This window comes from Bos indicus, chromosome 23 (genome assembly GCF_029378745.1).
Source record: "Bos indicus isolate NIAB-ARS_2022 breed Sahiwal x Tharparkar chromosome 23, NIAB-ARS_B.indTharparkar_mat_pri_1.0, whole genome shotgun sequence".
In the NCBI taxonomy this organism is placed as follows: Eukaryota; Metazoa; Chordata; class Mammalia; order Artiodactyla; family Bovidae; genus Bos; species Bos indicus.
Window position 1 is genome coordinate 4,735,102 of NC_091782.1, and position 20,298 is coordinate 4,755,399.

Genomic DNA, 20,298 nt, shown 5'->3' on the forward strand with positions numbered 1-20,298 from the left:
ATATTCTTACTTGGTTTTGCTTATTAATTCTTTCACATTAACTTTAGAATAATTATTGTCAAATTATCCCAAAGATAAAAACCCCAAAGCAATTATTGACATTTTGACTGGGATTCCATTCAAACTAGGAGTTATTTTGGGATGAACTGGCATCTTCTCATCTATGAATTTGAGGTCTTTCTATTCAGCTTTGTGTATTTCTTTTTTTTCTGGCCACACTGAGTCTCTGTTGCTGCATGCGGGCTTCCTCTAGTCATGGAGAGTGGCAGCTACTCCCCAGTTGTGGTGTGTGGGCTTCTCTTGTTGCGGAGCGTAGGTTCTAGACTGCAGGCACATTAACTGTGGTGCACCAGCCTTGTCCTGAGGTATGTGGGATCCTCCTAGTCCAGGAATCGAACCTGTGTCCACTGTATTAGCAGGAGGCTTCTTAATCACTGGGCCGTCAGGGAAGTCCAGACTTGTGTATTTCTCTGTTGAGGTTTTAATCTCCCATCATAGATCCTACACATTCTGTGCTCAGTTGCTCAGCTGTGTCTGACTCTTTGTGACCCTATGGACTGTAGCCCTCCAGGCTCCTCTGTCCATGGGATTTCCCAGGTGAGAATACTGGAGCAGGTTGCCATTTCCTCCTCCAGGGGATCTTCATCTTCCCAACCCAGGGACTGAAACTGTGCCTCCTGTGTCTCCTGCATCTCCTGCATTGGCAGGCGGACTCTTTACCACTGAGCCACCTGGGAAGCCAACGCATTTCTTGTTAGGGTGACTAGTAGATATTTTATAGCTATTTGTAATTAATATGTGTAGATTCTTTTTATTTTTTTAGGGACATAACCAGCAGTTTCTGATCTTTAAGAAAATTACTGATTTTTTAAAAAATGGTAGCTGTTAGATTTGGGGTACCTATTATGTACTAGGCATTTATTTTTTAAATACAATAAGGCTTATAATGAAAAATAGGAGTCCTCTGCCCTACTGCTACCACTCTGGATTACCTAGTGCTTTAGAGGGACAATTTCTAATTCATTTACCTGTTTCTATGGTCATTACCATTACAGTCTTTAATAACAATAATAAGCATAACCAACTGTTCTTTTATTTTTTTCAGATTCATACAATTGTTTACTGACTTTCGACTATGTCATCTCTCAGTTTCATATTTCTCTCAGTCATCTCTCTCCTGGAACCCCCTCCACCTCTCTGAACCAGCTGCGTCCGGCCCACTGTGGAGCCGTTCCCCTGGAGTGTCCCCTCACTATTAGTCTGGGGCTACTCTCTGTCCCTCTCCTGAACTGGACTACCATTTTCAGATTGACTTTCTAGATTCACTCTCTCATTTAGAGGAACACACCCTCCCTTAATTTTTGAAAAAGGAAGCACAGGAAGAGCACTGAGCCATTGTAAGTGTGACAGTATCATTATTATGCCCTCACCCTTGGTTGATGGTTTCACTGGGTATAGAAGTCTAGGTTTAAATCATTTCTCCTCAGAATGTTAAAGGCATTGCTCAATTGCCTTGGAACTTCCAGGGTTGCTGGTGAAAAGTCCAACATCATCTGACCCCCACGTCTTAGCAGGTAACATGCCTGCTCCCTCTGAAAGCTTCTGGATCTTCCCTTCCTGGTGTTCTGAAATTTCACATTATTGTGCCTTAAATAAGCCTTTTTGCTTTTGGTAGCATCTTTTAGTCTAGAATTTTATGTCTTTCAGTTCTAGAAGTTTACTGTATTTATTTTTAAGATAATTTCTCCCTCTTCTCTCTCCTCTCTATCAGGACTTCTTTTCTTTGGATGTTTGACCTCCTGGACTCATTCTCTGTTTTTCCCAATCTCTTTTATTTCCCTTTTCTTAGTCTCCTTCTTGCGATAGCTACAAGACTTTCTTAACTTTCACTTCCAGCCATTTTATTGATGTCTTTGACTGTTCCTTCCTTAAACCACCCTGTTTCATGGAGCCTCCCTCTGCCCCCTGCATTTTCTCTGTTTCCTGTGACCTTACTTTCCCCTTTGTTTCGGTCTCTGCATTACATGTTAGAGGAGTTCCTCCATGATCACACCCCTTCCCTCAACTGTGCCCAGTGTCCCTGAGTTCATGGCTTTGGATCAACCTCTCCTAAGAGAACACACCCGTCCTTGGCTGTGGGAAGGGTGGAAGTTGCCGGCTGTACAGAAAAAATGTGAGACTTTGGGTCCTAAGGGGTTTTGATGAAGTTTTTCAATGACTCCTCCAGTTTTCGCACTATCAGGACTAACATAATCCTTTTCTCAAGTACAATTCTAAGCCTTCTGTAGTTCTGGGCTGGGATGTGGCTTATTTCCTTTGAATTCCTCTTCCTCAGTCCTGTGCCCGTACCTCCCCCACTCCATCACAGACACTGAGCTTTCAGATTTCTCCAGATGGAGTCAGTTACCATTCATCCATCTGCTCTTAGCTTCTCAAATTTTATCGGCATCTTTTATCTGCTGTGGTCTTCTTTTGAGTTTTCTTGGTCCTTGTGGTTTTATGCATTTTAAGTTTCTTTTTCATAGGATTTCAAGAAAAGAGGGAGATTCACACATTTAACTCAAGCTTTGTTAAAAATCAGAAATGAAGACCAGCCTTGAAACTTCCCCAAGCAGACAGAACCATTTAATCACACAAACAAGGCTTAATTTAGCTTGTTTTGCAAGACTTAACTTGTCCTGGGCCATTTCTTGTTTTCATCTCTGAAAAATCATAAACAAAACTTGAACTGCTTCCCAAGGTTGATATGAGGCAACCACTGACCCAATTCCCTGCCATTTAAAAAAAATTCTAATATTATAACCAATATTATAAAGAAGTGTAAACAGTCACTGTGTTCTCACTATACAAGCTGCTTTATAAAAATATACTCCTGAGCCTCATTCCATATTCTGATTTGAGTGCTCCTGATTTGCAAACTGTCTTTTTGATGTGAGCACAATAAACTTTTAATGATTACTACTTCAGTGATTCATTGGTTTTACTTTGCCTATGTCTGAAACTTTGACAGCTTTCTACTATATTTAAATGAGCCTCGGCAAAACTTAATTGAGTTTTCCTTCTTTACTGAAATCTCTTTAGTTAATAGAGTTGAGTTTTCAGCTGAGGCTTTATTTTTCCTGGGTATATATTCACCCTTCACATGTAACAATTTAATAGCATTCTGTACAGAAGAGATATCGCTTCTCCCCTTCTCTATCTTACTGTGCTGGTTAGCTGTGGTCCACAAGATGTGCTTCAAATGTTTAACACGTGCACACAGAGTGCACACACATCTGCTGTTCTGAACATCTACAACGGCATATATGCTCTGCCATATTTCTTAGTTAATAGGCTTTATAGACAGAAAAACTGATTCTTAGTTCAAAGAAGAATACTGCTGAGCAAAAGATGACTAACCACCGTGCACTCTTCTCTCAGATCCCTTTCTTACTTGGATTAACATGAAATTTCAACTTTTTGATATCGTCCTAGTTCCCAACTATAGATTCACAAGAAGACCTACTATGACCCACATTATTCTAAAACACACATGCTCTCTCTCAAATCCCCATCCTCCTTGACCACCTATTTTTTCCCATAGCTTTTTCCACTTGCTAACATATTATGTAATTTATTTAATCACTATTTTTCATGATCTTGATTGCTTGCCTCACTGGAATGTGAGTTTCACGAGAGCAGGGATCTTTTGCTATTTTGTTCACTGGGTTTTCCTAGGTACTTGCAGCAGTGCCTGATATACAGAGGACTTTATAAATATTGGTTGAACGAAGAAATGCATGCATGAATACTGCAGTGGCAGTTGGCAGTTCCTGACTCTTCCTGTTGCCTGAAGTCCAGCCAATAGCCAACTTTACTTTGGTTTCCAGGAGTACATTCCAGTGTGTGCACATGTGGGGGGCAGACAATATTAAATATGGAATAGAGGATATAGAGTTGTAAATACCAAAGAGGAAGCAAAGCAAGGGAGGGGGATAAAAAACGTTGTGAGGGAAGAGAGGCTGATAGTTTAAATGGAGAGAGTAAGTCAGGGCAAAAATGAATTTAGAGTGAAGTCTTGAAGTATGTGGGGGGGCAAACCACATGGATATCTGGGGGAGGAACATCCCAGGCCAAGGAGAAAGTTGGTACAGAGACCCTGAAGTCAGATCACCTCTGATGTATTCAGAGGGAAAACAAGCGGTCCAGGATGGGTTGAATCACGAAGAAGGATGGGGAGAGAGTAGAAAACAAGGCCAGAAAGGGAGGTGGCGGGGAGGTGCCTGGATCATGTAAGGACTCTAGATCATAAAACTGACCTTGGTTCTCCCCCCTGTCAGGTGGATGTGCACCAAAGAGTTTTCAGAGAACGGCATGAGCTGGCCTACAAGGAGCCGGGTTGCAACTGCTGCATATTGAGAGGGGACTGCACAGGAGCATGAGCAAAAGCGCAAGACCAGGGAGAAAGCCCCCATGATAGCCGGGGTGAGGGATGCTGGTGATCTGGACTAGTCTAAACCAGAGATATTTTGAAGGGGAAGTTAGTAGGATTTGCCAAGAGACTGAGTGTAGGATGTAAAAGAACTACAAGACAGCATCGTGATTTTTGACTTGAGAAACTTTAACTATGCAGTTAGCATTAACCAAGACAAGGAAGAAGGAAATACAGGAGCAGGCGGAGGGGAAGGCTGGGCACATGGACGGGACAGGCTGACCTGGGATACCTGCTGGTCATGTAAATACAGTCAGACAGTGAGTCGGGAGCTAAAGGGAGAAGTCCAGGCCAGAGGTACGTCTGAGAATCACCGTTACTGTTGAATTTAACCCCATAGAATTGGACATGAGCCCCTGTGGAATGCACGCAGACAGAAAAGAAAGGCGTCCAAGGGCTGAGCCTGGGCATCATTAGATATTTGGAGGGTAAAATGATGAAATGAGGCAGACACACGACCGGGGTGGAAAGCTCAGCAGCACCTGAGGACACAGGTGTCCTTGAAGCCAAGGGAGGAGAGGTAGCCAAGGTGTCAAAAGTAGCAGGCACTTAATGGGACCCTTCAGAAAGGACCTTTGGGGTTAGCAATATGGAATATTGTGGGCTGAACTGTGTACCCCCCCAAAAAGAGATGCTGAAGTCCAACCTCCAAAATCTCAGAGTGTGACCTTATTTGGAAATAGGGTCTTACAGATGTAATCAAGTTAAAATGAGGTAGGCCTTAATCCAAAATGACTGACATCCTTATGAAAAGGAAAACTGCAAAAACCTCACCAGGAAAAACCATCAGTTATAAAAATGCAACATTTAAGACGTAAAAAATAAAGAGAGAATAGCTTGTTGGTGGAATAAATATCTTATTTCCATTCACCTGTCCCTGTTTCTACTTAAAACTAAGAAGCCTTCAACTTAACCAATAATGGTAGGAAGGCATCTGAGCCATCACTGTGTCGACCTAGCTCACGACATTGTTCTGTCTCCTGCCATTTCTGCAAGATTGTCTTCTTTATTTCCATGGCCACAGCCCTGCGCGAGGCTGCCATCCTGCTAGTATGAGGACTGGAACACCTTTCAGAGTGGTTCTTCCCCACTTTCCTTTCTGTGCTCCTTGTACTCATTCTGTACACAGCAGCCAGAGGGATGTATTTTCAAAATACACTGTGCATTTACCGTTTTATGTTGGAAAGAATGCTTTCCAACACAGAATATAATTCAGCTGTAAAAATAGGGCATGACGCTGAACTACAAATGGAAACCATAATTTAAAAAATAAACACTTAAACATAATATATTAATAGGTTCTTCCAAAAGGCATTATACCAGGGGAGTTTTCATTTTCTTGGGCCTATCTTTCTCCTTTGTAAGTCTTCAATGGAATGTGATTATTTTCCACTCCTCCCAACTCTAAATCTAAAATTTAATATATGGAATGTTTAATTCCAGTGATTCTATAAGGGATCACCACAGGCCCCATTTTCTAGTGCTTCATTAGCAGAGGGGAATGAGATAAGTACATCGTGAACACATTGATGTATCTCTTGTCTAACTGGTCTTTTCTGTCTAAGCCTATATTAAATGCTCAGTAAATATTTGTTGGGCATTATTAAATGAATACAACATTTGGTGTTTTGTAGGAATAATCTAAAATTTTCTAAGCAATAAATTTAGGATTTGATAGAGTGTATCCATGTTAAATTGTGTAATCATAGATTTTCTTAACATGTAGTTTTTAATTTTTTCTCTAAGGCACTGATTTTTTCATTCTTGACAACTGATTTAAATACTTTTCACTCATCACGTATTTTTCTTTTTATCTAAAAATGTCAATTTTCTCTAGGTTTACCTTGCAGCATGACCAAAGACTGTCGAAGGCGGCTGTTTTCTTTCCGGATGTTTGTTAGTTTTTGTTTCAGGCTTTTTATTTTTGTGCACAATTCCTCCTTTGACAGTTCTGCTAGAGGCTCTTCATCCTCACTGGAGCTTTCACCAGGCAGAAAGGCATTTCCCGAATATGGGTCTCTCTAAAATACAAGGCAGGCACAACAAAAGCATCAAGGCAGCTTTGTGGTTTCTCCTGTGTTCTGGATGCTGCTGGGACTTAATCAGACCTCCAGGCTCCTGCTCTCCCAGGAGGGGGCTGGGTCCTTGCGAGTGATCTAGCCTCAGCTTGGTCCTCCACCATCCAGGGGAGCTCAGAGTAAGGGAGGACATCAAAGCTTCATGCACACGTCTTTTTCAAAACAGTCATCAGGATTCTGACTTTCAGCTTAACGTCAGTGAAAAACACAAAGTTGAAAAATAGTATAACAGAGCAGAAACAACCAGAGTGCTACTCAGATCTTTATAACTCATCCACATCCTCCATTTTTCTCCCATTGCCTCATCCTCAGCTTCTCTGTTGAGACTAAGCCATGAGGCCAATTTGGGGGTTTATTCCACCAGAGAAAGGAGAGAGATTTACCCAGAACAAAGCACTAATGTTTACCTTTTAGTTTAAAAGATATTTTTTGAGGCCAGCAGGACAACAGTCTGAAATGTGTACACTTGAGCTGTAAAACCTAGGCTGTGTAGAGAAAGAAAAATTTTCTCAAATTATAAAGCTTATCTTTATATTTATATAAATCTAAATCTGGGAAATTACAACACAGAATAGAATTTATAAAGATCCAACCCTAGAAGCCTGGAGTATGATGTTTATAAAAATAAACTTCAAAGGAGAAGAGATAAAGGCACATGTACATCTGAAACTAACACAACATTGTAGACCAGCTTTACTACAACAATTCTTTTATATAGAGAGAGATAAAGGCATGGCATCAAGAAAGTTCCTGCTGAATAGGAAGGGAAGAGACTTCCTGGGGCCGGGTTGAGGAGCAAGAGGGATTAGGGACAAGAAAGACAGAAAGATTCGTGTCTGCTCTTCCTGCCCTGACCTTTGTGGGGAATGGAGGCGGATCACGGGGTCAGGGTAGATGACAGAAACATCCAGATGAATGAAGGCAGTCTAGGCAGTAGGGTCGGCTCCGGGCTTCTCAGTGCATCATAAATGCCTTAAATGGGCTCCCTGTCTAGCAACATCAGGGCAACACGGTGCCTTTCTGAGCCCCAGATCAGAAATGGCCAAAAGGGGCGTGTGGTCAAATGAACCAGAGACAGTGTCCAGACCCCTCGGAGGTCAGGCAAAGCAGCTGGAGAATCCGAATGGTCCCTGTGTCCCAGTCAGGAACTGGGTAAGTGCTGGGGGACCAGGGGAACAGAGAGGCTACAGAGCGACAGAACCTTACAGAAGATGGCAGCGGGTTCCAGCACGGCAAACATCAGTAGACGGTGCCAACAGGACCCCCGGGGGGCTGGAGGGACCCCTGTGCCTCAGCAGTCGCAGTACGGGACACCCAGGAACCACAGAGAAGACTCGAGCCCAGGTGCAAGAGCAGCCGCCCCTCCGCAGAAACGCTGGATGATGTAGAAGACTCCTCAAAACTTGAACCATTTCTTAGAAAAAAACAGGAAGCGGAGGAGGGTGAGAGTCTAGTCTCACTGAGACTTAAATCATACCAATATCTCAAAGGGACTTTTAAACCCCGGAACACTCTAACTGTAATTCACTGTCAATGGACAAGTTCAAATTCCCCATCTCCCCACTTCCTTGTCAAGCAGGGAAGGAGAATTGAAAGCCAGGTAGGATCAGTTATAGAAAATACAATTTCATTTTTGTATGTTTGGTAATGTGTACATTCAACCTCACTCCTTATTTTACAAATATACAAATCTATGTATGTGTATATATTTCATTATTCCATATATTTATGTGACATATATAATATATATATACTGGTAATGAAAATGACTACTGTCCTATGTGGGCAAGTAGCTAATGTATTCACAGTAGATATATAAATTTTAAATTAAAAGATGATAGATTTGGTTAAATAGAAATGAAATATTTTTGAAAAAAAACTGAAGGATGCCTACTGAGATCATAATTCTATGCAGAGCAATTGGAAAAAAGTAATTGGAAAAAAAGCAGAGTACATGATCTAGTTCTTACAGCAAGTTCATACAAGAGAGAAATAAAATCAAGCTAAAGCGAATCCATTTGTAAACATCATTGGAAGACAAAGTTAATAGACAATAGATCTAGCTGCTGCTGCTGCTAAGCCGCTTCAGTCATGTCCGACTCTGTGCAGCCCATAGCGGGCAGCCCACCAGGCTCCTCCGTCCCTGGGATTCTCCAGGCAAGAACACTGGAGTGGGTTGCCATTTCCTCTCCAATGCATGAATTACATTTTCCAGACTCCTGGGCATCTCAGTGTGGCTATGTGACTAAGCTTCCACCAATCAACAGGAGTAGAAACCATGTGTACCACCACTGGGTCATGGCCCTAGAAGGAACAGGCATGTTTTATCCTGCCTCAATTCTCCTTTTTCTACTGGCAAAGAGAGAGGCGTGACAGTAGGTGCTGAAGCAGCCACCTTGACCCAGATGCCAAGGCTATGTGTTCAGGAAGGTAGATACAGAAGATAAGAGGGATCCTCAACATTGTGGAGCTGCCATAGCAACCAGGACTCTGCTTCCTGTTATGTGAAAGGGAAATAAACCATCTTTATACACCACTGTGATGTTTGGGTCTTTGTTACAGCTTTTGCAACATGCATCCTAATGTAGATTCTATAAACTAGAAGCCAGATACCCAAAAAGTGACATACGTTTCAATTAGAGGTCAGGCTGTGAGCAAAAAGAGCACAGGTATACCATGTTGGAAGGTCATTGACTCTTGTTAGGCCTCAGTGATGACACAGTTGATCCACGGTCACCTGCAATGCCTTGGGAGGCAGACCATGTGCTTATTGGGCCTGGAAAGAGAATGTGTGTGTGCATCAGTGACTTCCTGTCAGTGCTAGCTGGTTTGCAGAAACGGAAGACTTTCTTCATCCATTGACACTGAGAATGCAGCAAGCGATCTAAACTGAGTCCAATAATGTTAAATCTTCAAGGCTTGAAAAAAAAATGATGTCTATATCTAAATTGCAGGAGGTAAGCCTGTGACCTAAGGCTTTCTCAAGAGCTTCTCTTTAAGTGCTCTCTGCCAGACACTGAAATCCATCCCGGAAGTAAACCTCGGCTTTCAGAGCGTTACCTTCAAGGCTTTTGTTTCACACGAGAATTAACTCACTGCCAAAAGTTGGAGAGAAAGGAGGCTGGGCAACCGTAATAAAAGAGGAGAGTTTTCAGGCTTATTTAGTACCAAATAAGATGTGTGGCAGTAGTTATTTGCAAGGGAACCAAATAGAAAGAGTTTGATCAGCTGTTAAAGTTTTTGAGAGACACAAATTGCAAGAGAAACCATAACACTGGCCTGCTAGAGCAGGTGAACTATTTTATCCTCGAGGAACCTCTGGACCCCCATACCTGCACTAGCAAATCGAAACATTTTCTCCCCTCAGTTACCAAATATATGCAATAAGGACATAAATGCTATGTGTTGACAGAGAAGCACAAACACGGAACCCCTGAGGCGCTGCTGCTGGGCATATGGACCAAGGCACACCTTCTGGAAAGTAATTTCATCGTCATACGAAAGCAATTACTCACACTCCCGAGTGTTTATCACAGAGACATTCTCACGCTGTTTCTTAAAAGGACGTGTATATGGACATTTACTTTGTCATTGTTTGTAGTACTAAGATGCTGGAGGAAATCTAAGTCTTCATCATTGGAGGAAAGCACATGTGAAATAATGAATGCTGTTCTTTGTTAGACACAATGAATCATGTATAATAGCAGTATAGACAGAAGTTAAAAGCAGCACTGATTGAAAAATTAGAAACAGATTGAGGTGTATATTATGATACCAGCATAATACTAAGTGATGTGCAAGATGATGGAGCCATAATGTTGTACGGTACAGCGTGATTTGTAGAAAGAAGACTGGAAACAAGCCATATCCATGCTAGGTGCCTGGATAAGTAAAAAAAGGATACACACGCCCAGGGGGTGCTGATGTACAGAAGAGAAAGTTCTTTATGCACTAATAGAAAGATCTGCAAAATACGCTAAATTAAAAAAGCAAAGTACAAAGCAGCCTATTTGTAAGTTACTCTTTGTGCTGAAGAGGGGATAAGAATATCTACATTCAATTTGCTTTATTTTACTGGGATGATAAACAAGAAAGCCAAACATGTGGTTCCCTATAATGGGGGCTGGGGGGTGGGGAACAGGATGGGTGGGAGATGTTTTATAGGCACACACACACACACATATAATATGATATATATATATATATACAATGATCATACTATATATTATATATATACTATATATACACTATATAATGTTTAGCCTTTTGATTTTTTAATTACCCAAAAGTGCTTCATTTAATTTTTATTTTATTTTAAAAATCTAAAATTTTATATTGGAGTATAATTGATTAACAGTATTTCATTAACTTCAGGTGAAAAAGGCTTCATTTTAAATTTAGGTTCGTGACTCTGTGCTTGTGCCTCCAACACTTTTACAAGGATTTTCTGTCCCTCTATAAGGAGAGACTGTGTAATCCAGTCGCGGAGACACTTAGCAGACACGGACCCACCATATGCCCAGCTGAGATGTTTCATTTCAGGAAACCTTGTAAGATCTTTTGGTCTCACAGAGCCAACTTCTCAAAGTCAGCCTGGGCACATTCCACACGTGGATTTTGGTACTTCCCCAAACTTCTGGGTTTAAAGGTAAAAAATTCTATTGCCAGGGGTTCAAGTCAGTCTAGCTTTGTTCGAGGCTGTGCTGTAGGGCAGCCTAGGATGGACATGTGCCACATGCTGGACCATTCTCAATGCCTCTAGACACCATTCCCAGGGGCTAAAATATATTCTAAACCTTAAGAAAAATTAAAAATGTATGCACACAAACACTTCATGCATTACAAAGACACACAAAAAGGCACAGAATACACACATGGATGGTTTGTCGAAAGTGTAGGAGGAGAATGTGAGTAGGGAATTCAGATCAGAAAGGAATAAATGAATGAATACAAACAAGAAAGGGGCCCCGACTACAAACAGCAGTCAAAAAAGAAAAGCAGCTGGTAAATTTTAGAAGAGGTGTTCCAATGTCTCCAGTGGTTTGGGGAAGAAAAAAACATTTTTGATAGTTTGCTGATCTTTAATATACCAGGATATCAAGGAAAGTTTGAACAATGCATAATTGGCCACACTTCAATAGAAGTATGTAAGATGTCTTTTGAGTATGTTTCTAATTCAACTTGTTCAATAATAAAAAGATAACATGAAATTTTATTCCCTCAGTTGAATAAAGAATTAAAGGGAAGAATAAATTGAGACAAGAGGGGGAAATGCACCAGTAAATTGAGAAAGGAATTGTGGAGTCGCGGTGGACCCCCAGCAGCAGCACACCCACCTGGGCTTTGTCTGGGTCACTGTTCACGTTCTCTGAGTCCATCGGCTCCGTCCTTTTCCTCTTTCCTTTTCTGAGAGCTTGGGAATCAGTGGTTTCCTCTGTTTGAAAGATCTTCTGCATTTTCTTAGTTAGTTACCAAAGGTTTTGTGAAATTGTGGGAGGAGGGAAAGCCCATGAGATGGGGATACGCTGTTAATATTTTGCCCTAAAATGAAAAGCGAGAGAAAAACATGGTTTGAAAAGATCCATGCATCCCTGTGTTTATTGCAGCACTGTTTACAGTAGCCAAGACATGGAAGCAACCTAAATGTCATCAACAAAGGAATGGATAAAGGAGATATGGTACATATATACAACAGACTACTGCTGCTGCTGCTGCTAAGTCGCTTCAGTCGTGTCTGACTCTGTGCGACCCCATAGACGGCAGCCCACCAGGCTCCCCTGTCCCTGGGATCTCCAGGCAAGAACACTGGAGTGGGTTGCCATTTCCTTTTCCAATGCATCAAAGTGAAAAAATAAAGTGAAGTCGCTCAGTCGTGTCCGACTCCTAGTGACCCCATGGATTACAGCCCAGCAGGCCCCTCTGTCCATGGGATTTTCCCGGCAAGAGTACTGGAGTGGGGTGCCATTGCCTTCTTCACAACGGACTACTAGTCAGCCATAAAAAGAACAAAATAATGCCATTTGCACCAACATGGATGGACCTGGAGATTATCACACTAAGTGAAGTAACATAGAGCAACACAAATATATGATATCAATTATATGCAGAATTGAAAAAGAAAATATACAGATGAACTTATTAAAAACCAGAAACAGACTCACAAACTTAGAGAATGAACTTGTGGTTACCAGGGAGGAAGTGAGAGAGGGTAGGTTGGGAGTTTGAGATTGACACTGCTTGAGTTTGAGATTGAGTACACACTGCTTGCTATGTTTAAAATAAAATACCTTTCCATAAAAAACAAATAAACAGAAAAAATGAAAGCATATGTAGGTATGTATAAAATTGTAACATTTTTCTATCTTTACTAGACTGTTGAATAAAGTTAATACAATCTAAAAAAGTAGGGATATTTTGAGATGTTTGGTCATATATGAAATAAAAAAGAAAAAGCAAAGGGATACATAATATGTTTGTAACTGTATGTTTCGTAAAGGCACTAGCCACTCAAGTGAACTAGTTTACTCAATACTTCCTGTCGTTCTTCTCCCATGAGCCTATTTAGGACACATTTCCACTCAATTCAAAATCACGAGGATGTCATGTTTCCAATATGTGGGATGCAGGAAGTTGTCACTTATAAAATTAAATAGTATAATTTTTTCCCCATCTTTACAAGTTTTTTTCTTGTCAGTTATGAGGAGTCTAAGTAGAAAGATTACAAAATGATGCAAATGAGGACGGAAGTTATATACCTTTAGGAAAAAGACATTAAAGATAGCAGATCTCACCAGGACCAAAATATTCCAAGGGAGATCAATAATGGCCTAGAAATTGGTCCTTTTTTTTTTTCTGAAACCTCTAAAGTTTGGAGATGGAATATCTTCTTTGGTATAAACTTAAGAATAGTACTATAAAGAATGAGGGCAAATTTCAAAGGTAATAGACTTCATAAAAATTTTAAGGGAGAATCATTTTTTCAAAATGTGATAAAGCAGACGATAGTGTTTAAGTTGAATAGAGTGGAAATGATCAAATCTATCTTTTACTGTCTGTGGATGATTCAGCACATTTGATCCGAGCATCCTTTTTACTTGCAAATGTTGGTTTGTTTTCATGAAAAGATATATAATTTATATAGTTGATGGCTCAGCAGGTCAAGAATCTGTCTGCAATGCAAGAGACATAGGAGACACGAGTTTGGGTCAGGAAGATCCTGGAGAAGGAAATGGCAACCCCCTCCAGTATTCTTGCCTGAAAATCCCATGGACAGAGGAGCCTGATGAGCTACAGTCCATGGGGTTGCAAAGAGTCATACATGACTGAGGGACTAAGTACGCTTGCGATAAAACTTTACAGAAGAGACTGATCTCAAAGGGACTGTTAAACAGAAGGTAACTATGCTGCTGCTACTGCTAAGTCACTTCAGTCGTGTCTGACTCTGTGTGATCCCACAGATGGCGGCCACCAGGCTCCCCCGTCCCTGGGATTCTCCAGGCAAGAACACTGGAGTGGGTTGCCATTTCCTTCTCCAATGCATGAAAGTGAAAAGTGAAAGGGAAGTCGCTCAGTCGTGTCCGACTCTTAGCGACCCCATGGACTGCAGCCCACCAGGCTCCTCCATCCATGGGATTTTCCAGGCAAAGTACTGGAGTGGGGTGCCATTGCCTTCTCCGGAAGGTAACTATGCTCCTTACCAAATTACACCAAGTACTCCTTTGAGAAAATATGGATCTTTTACCTATTTTCAGAGAAATTAATTATTCTCTACTCCAAGCATAAAATTATATCCGGGATGGTCTTTCCAAGACTGCTTGGTTTGACTCTTTGAAAATTTAAGTTTTTAAATGCATGAAGAGTGTTTCAACTAACACATTGGACTAGACTATCACACCTCACAACCATCAGAGACCTTACCTAGTATCAAGTTTTGTTAATAATTTCAAAGACACAAACAATCAAAAGGCACGGGCAAGAAACTAACACAACATTGTAAAGCAATTATACTCCAATTTAAAAAAAAAGGCACAGGCAGAATGGGGAGAAATTTAGGACTTCCTGCTGGTTTTGTAGGTCCTTCCTTCTAGAATAACAGGTGAGACCTCTGAGAGTTGGGGGTCAGCTCACACAGGGTGTGTGTTTAGCTTGTGACATACCTCCACTTTATACCTCAGAGCTGTGTAGCTCGCATGATCTTCTCTGCTGCTGCTGCTAAATGGCTTCAGTCGTGTCCAACTCTGTGCCACCCCATAGACAGCAGCCCACCAGGCTCCCCCGTCCCTGGGATTCTCCAGGCAAGAACACTGGAGTGGGTTGCCATTTCCTTCTCCAAAGCATGAAAGTGAAAAGTGAAAGTGAAGTCGCTCAGTTGTGTCCGACTCTTAGCGACCCCATGGACTGCAGCCTACCAGGCTTCTCTGTCCATGGATTTTCCAGGCAAGAGTACTGGAGTGGGGTGCCATTGCCTTCTCTGATGACCTTCTCTAGGGAGTTGTAAATCCACAGATCCTAAGTGTGTTTGCCATAAGCAATCTTAAATTGGTGATATATAATTATTTAGAGAGCATTCTGTCAACAAAGTCTCCACTTACAGTAAATCTCATTCATCTGGTTACTCAGAGCAAGGTCAACACACATGTTCTGTGAAGGGTCAGATAGTATGTTTTTTAGGCTTTGCAGGCCAAGAGGCAAAATCAAGGATATTATGTGGGTACTTGTAAGTAAGAAAGAACATAAATCTTCAAAACTTTTCATTCATGAATTTGAAATGTTGTTGTTGTTCATTCTAAGTTGTATTTGACTCTTTGCAACTCCAGCAAAGGAAGAAGGTAGCACACCAGATTCCTCTGTAGTCCATTATCTCCCAGAATGTGCTCAAATGTATGTCCACTGAGGTGATGCTGTCTAACCTCTGCCACCCCCTTCTTCTTTTTCTTCAATCTTTCCCAGCATCAGGGTCTTCTCCAATGAGTTGGCTCTTTGCATCAGGTGGCCAAAGTATTGGAACTTCAGCATCAGTCCTTCCAATGAATATTCAGGGTTGAGTTCCTTTAGGATTGACTGATTCCAGCTCCCTTCAGTGCAAGAACTCTCGAGTCTTCTCCAGCACCACAATTCAAAAGCATTAATTCTTTGGCACTCAGCACTTTTTATAGTCCGGCTCTCACATCCGTACCTAACTACTGGAAAAACCATAGCTTTGACTTTATGAACCTTCATCGACAAAGTGGTATCTCTGCTTTTTAATATGCTGTCTAGGTTTGTCATAGTTTTCCTTCCAAGGAGCAAGCATCTTTTAATTTCATGGCTGCAGTCACCATCTGCACTGATTTTGAAGCCCAGGAAATTACAATCTGTCACTGCTTCCACTTTTTCCTCCTTTTATTTGCTGTGAAGTTATGGGACTGGATGCCATGATCTTAATTTTTCTGATGTTGAGTTTCAAGCCAGCTTTTTCACTCTCCTCTTTCACCCTCATGAAGAGACTCTTTAGTTCCTCTTTACTTTCTGCCATCAGAGTGGTATCATCTACATATCTGAAGTAGTTGATATTTCTCTTGGCAATGTTGATTCCAACTTACGATTCATCCAGCATGGCATTTCTCATGATGTACTATGCATATTTGAAACTAAACTAATAATAATTGAGTACAATTTTTTGTAAGATAGACCTAGGGAGAATGGAATTTTAAAAAATCTTGTTTAATTAGTGTTCAACGTTTTCCCTTTTCTTTTTCTTTCCTTCCCTTTTCCTTTTCAAAATTAAAGTCAAATGCTCACTTGCTAACGCTGACGTGTTATCAGAGTTTATATAAATTTTGTGATCTTGGGTTAGGCAATGATTTCATAGATATGAACAAACACATTATTTTCACAAATGATACCATCAAGAAAGTAAAAAGAAAACTTATACAATGGAAGGAAATATTTGAAAGTAGATCTCATAAGGGACTTGAATACAGGATATCTAAAAACTTTTACAACACAATAATACAAAGATGAATGACCCAGCTTTTTTTAAACAAAGGATAATAAAAATTATTATTTTAAAATAAAAAATAAATCCTTTTTTAAACAAAGGATTTAAACAGACATTACTTCAATGAAGATAAACAATGAGTAACCCAGTGTTATTAATCACTACACAAATGCTCATAAAAATTACAGTAAGATTCCTCTTCATATCCACTGAGATGGCTATAACCAAAAAAGACAAAAAACAAAAAGTTTTGGTACTGATGTGGAGAAATTGGAACCCTTATGGTACAGATGTGGAGAAACTGGAATCCCACTCTTGCTGGTGGGATTGTAAAAATAGAGCATGCATTTTGGAAAACAGTCTGGCAGTTCTCCCAAAAGTTAACTATTGCATCACCGTATGACACATCAGTTTCTCTCCTAAGTATGCATCCAGCAGAAGTGAAACCATACTTCAAAACAAACATTTGTACTCAAATGTTCACAGCGGTATTAGCCGTAACAGCTAAAAAGTAGAAAAACCCAGAAGTGTATCAACTTCGGACTAGACGAATAAAAGTAAGTACATTCTTACTGTGAAATATGATTCAGCAACAAGAAGAAATGAAGTTCTGATACATGCTACAACATACATGAGCCTTGGAAACCTTATGCTAAGTTGAGGACATCAATCTCAAAAGATCGCACATTGTATGATTACATTTCTAAGAAATGTCAAGAATTGTCAAATTTCTAGAAACAAAAATACATTAGTGGTTTCTTAGAGGTGAAAGATTGGTGGATGGGGAAAGGAATGCCTGTTGATGGGTTTCTTTTAAAAAAAGACAAAAATATGTTTAAAAATTAAAAAAAATTTTTTTGGCCAAGCCATGTGACATGTGGGATCTTAGTTCCCCAACGAGAGACTGAACCCATAAGCCCTGCACTTGAAGCACAGAGTCTTAACCAATGGACCACAAGGGAGGCCCCAAAAGTATTTTTTAAAAACTGGATTGTGGTGGTTGTTGCACAAACCCTGTGAATAAAACAAATAATAATAAAAATAAAACTCCACGTTGAACTGTGTACTTCAAATGGGTAAATTGCATTTAAATAATAATTCAATACAGCTATGTAAAAATATATATTTATATAATAGGTTAAAACATTTTCTTCAAAGTATCTTCTGATGAAAAATAAAATGAATAACTGTAGGCTTTAAATACTTTATATTTTCACAAGTTTTATAAATTTTTCCAACAAATCTTTTTTTGGCTTCACACACATTTTGAACCACCATCAACTGCATCACATCTTAGTAGATTCCACATCAGGTTGTACTGAATCAGTGTTTTCTCAACTTCTTAGGAATTATTCTCTCCCACAGTAGTTTCACAAAAACTATTTATAATGGCTAATTTATCAGTCACTTTAAACTCAGCAATTACTCCCCAAATAAATAAGAACAACTAAGCAATATCAGTAACATCTGTTGATTCATCATGAGCCAAGAAACACGCAGTCATTTGCTGTGTATTTTAATTACATTGCTCCTGATGTCCTCATTCCTTTGAGTAACTCTTTCTGCTGAAAAGCTGAGTCTTAAGTATATTTGTTTTTTTTTTGGGCGCATGCCTTTAGCTACTGCAAAAAGGGATGACTTCATTAACTGTCACTAATGGCTTTCCTTGCTAACAAATAAACCACCCAGAAACTTACTCTAGTCACAGACTCCTTTTCATTCCTCATTTTTGTGAAAAAATTCTGTTGTGATATTTCACTTTAAATTTTCAAGGAGAATTCCCTGGCAATCCAGTGGTTAGGACTTCGGGCTCTTACTGCCAAGGTCCTGGGTTCAATCCCTGGTCAGGAAACTAAGATCCCACAAGCCACAGGGCACGGCCCAAAGTAAAAATAAATAAATTTTCTAATTGTTGTGACTTGCTGTCTGGTGAGCTGGAAATACTGTGATGAATGCTGAGTTTGGTAATGTGTTTTTTTTATAGCACAGCTATAGTGTCTTGTATAATACACACAATGCTTTGCCATCTAATTTGGTAGCAAAATAACCCACATGCCACTCTGCTTCAGAAGCCGTGAGTCCAGATTTCTCTTTCTTTCTAGCTTTGGCATGACTGCCATGCACTGATAGTAAGAAAATAAAACGCAGTGTCATATAGTGGTATGACAATGTGCATGACACTGAAACACTGTTCAGTTATTGCAACGGCACTGCACTGCACGGCTGCCCGTGTGGCCTCTGTCACAACTACTCAGCTGTGCCCTTGCAGCACGAAAGCACACGGGCAGTCTGTACACACAACAGTGTGGATGTACTCCAATGAAAGTTTATGGACACCGAAACTTCAATTTTATACAATTCTCACATATCATGATACGATATTCTCACTTTTTTTTTTCATGACTTGAAACTGTAAAAAACTGCTCTTAGTTTACAGGCTTTACAGAAACAAAAGGCAGGCAGAGGGGCAGCAGTTTGCTGAACCCTGACCTAGGGGCTCAGTTATCACACTGAAAAGGAGTTTAGCTGTGTCACACACTTCCTTTACTTTCATCTTCATTTCTTTTCCTGGTGAGCAAAACAACTGCTTTAACCTTTTCCTCTCCGTGCCTTACTTCACTGCACATTATTACTAAAATATTTAGAACGGTACTTGAAAGACATAATTTAGAGCCTGTAATCTGGTCCCATCACTTCATGGGAAATAGATGGGGAAACAGTGGAAACAGTGTCAGACTTTATTTTTTTGGGCTCCAAAATCACTGCAGATGGTGATTGCAGCCATGAAATTAAAAGACGCTTACTTCTTGGAAGGAAAGTTATGACCAACCTAGATGGCATATTGAAAAGCAGAGACATTACTTTGCCAACAGATGTCCGTCTAGTCAAGGCTATGGTTTTTCCAGTAGTCAGGTATGGATGTGAGAGTTGGACTGTGAAGAAGGCTGAGCGCCAAAGAATTGATGCTTTTGAACTGTGGTGTTGGAGAAGACTCTTGAGAGTCCCTTGGACTGCAAGGAGATCCAACCAGTCCATTCTGAAGGACATCAGCCCTGGGATTTCTTTGGAAGGAATGATGCTAAAGCTGAAACTCCAGTATTTTAGCCACCTTATGCGAAGAGTTGACTCATTGGAAAAGACTCTGATGCTGGGAGGGATTGGGGGCAGGAAGAGAAGGGGACGACAGAGGATGAGATGGCTGGATGGCATCACCAACTCGATGGACATGAGTTTGGGTCAACTTCGGGAGTTGGTGATGGACAGGGAGGCCTGGCGTGCTGCAATTCGTGGGGTCGCAAAGAGCCAGACACGACTGAGCGACTGAACTGAACTGAAGATCCAACAGCAAATTGTTATTATTTGATAAAACTGGATTTGCCAGATTTAACCAGTTCAGTTCAGTTCATTCCCTCAATCCTGTCTGACTCTTTGCAACCCCATGAACCGCAGCACGCCAGGCCTCCCTGCACCAACTCCAAGACCTGTTAAGTATTCCTTAGTGATGGTGACAGATATGAGTCCCATTCACAGCAGTTGCTCATATGCTCAGGGTGGGGGGAGGGGGAACTTGGAAATTATTGATATAGAGCTCAGTTTTGCAAAATGAAAAGCAGTTTGGAGATGGATGGTGGTGATGGTTGCACAGTAATGTGAATGTACTTTATGCCCTTGAACTATATACTTAAAAATGATTAAGATGTAAATTTGATGCTATGTGTTTTGGTAAAAAACGATGCTATGTTTTTTGTGTTTAGTAAAAAAATTGGAAA

General features: G+C 40.5%; 1 protein-coding gene and 1 pseudogene across 1 annotated transcript in view; both read right to left on the reverse strand.

Annotated features, from left to right (window-relative positions):
* Window positions 1–20,298, reverse strand: part of BEND6 (BEN domain containing 6) — a 63,410-nt gene that overhangs the window by 31,192 nt on the left and 11,920 nt on the right. The window contains exons 2-3 of the mRNA XM_019986339.2: window positions 11,886–12,090; window positions 6,315–6,492 (exon numbers count right to left, since the gene is read on the reverse strand). Coding sequence (XP_019841898.2) covers window positions 6,315–6,492; window positions 11,886–12,005 — 298 coding nt within the window. The 5' untranslated portion in view covers window positions 12,006–12,090. The remainder of the gene's footprint in view (window positions 1–6,314; window positions 6,493–11,885; window positions 12,091–20,298) is intronic.
* LOC109576526 (large ribosomal subunit protein eL34 pseudogene) lies at window positions 10,860–11,877 on the reverse strand (annotated as a pseudogene).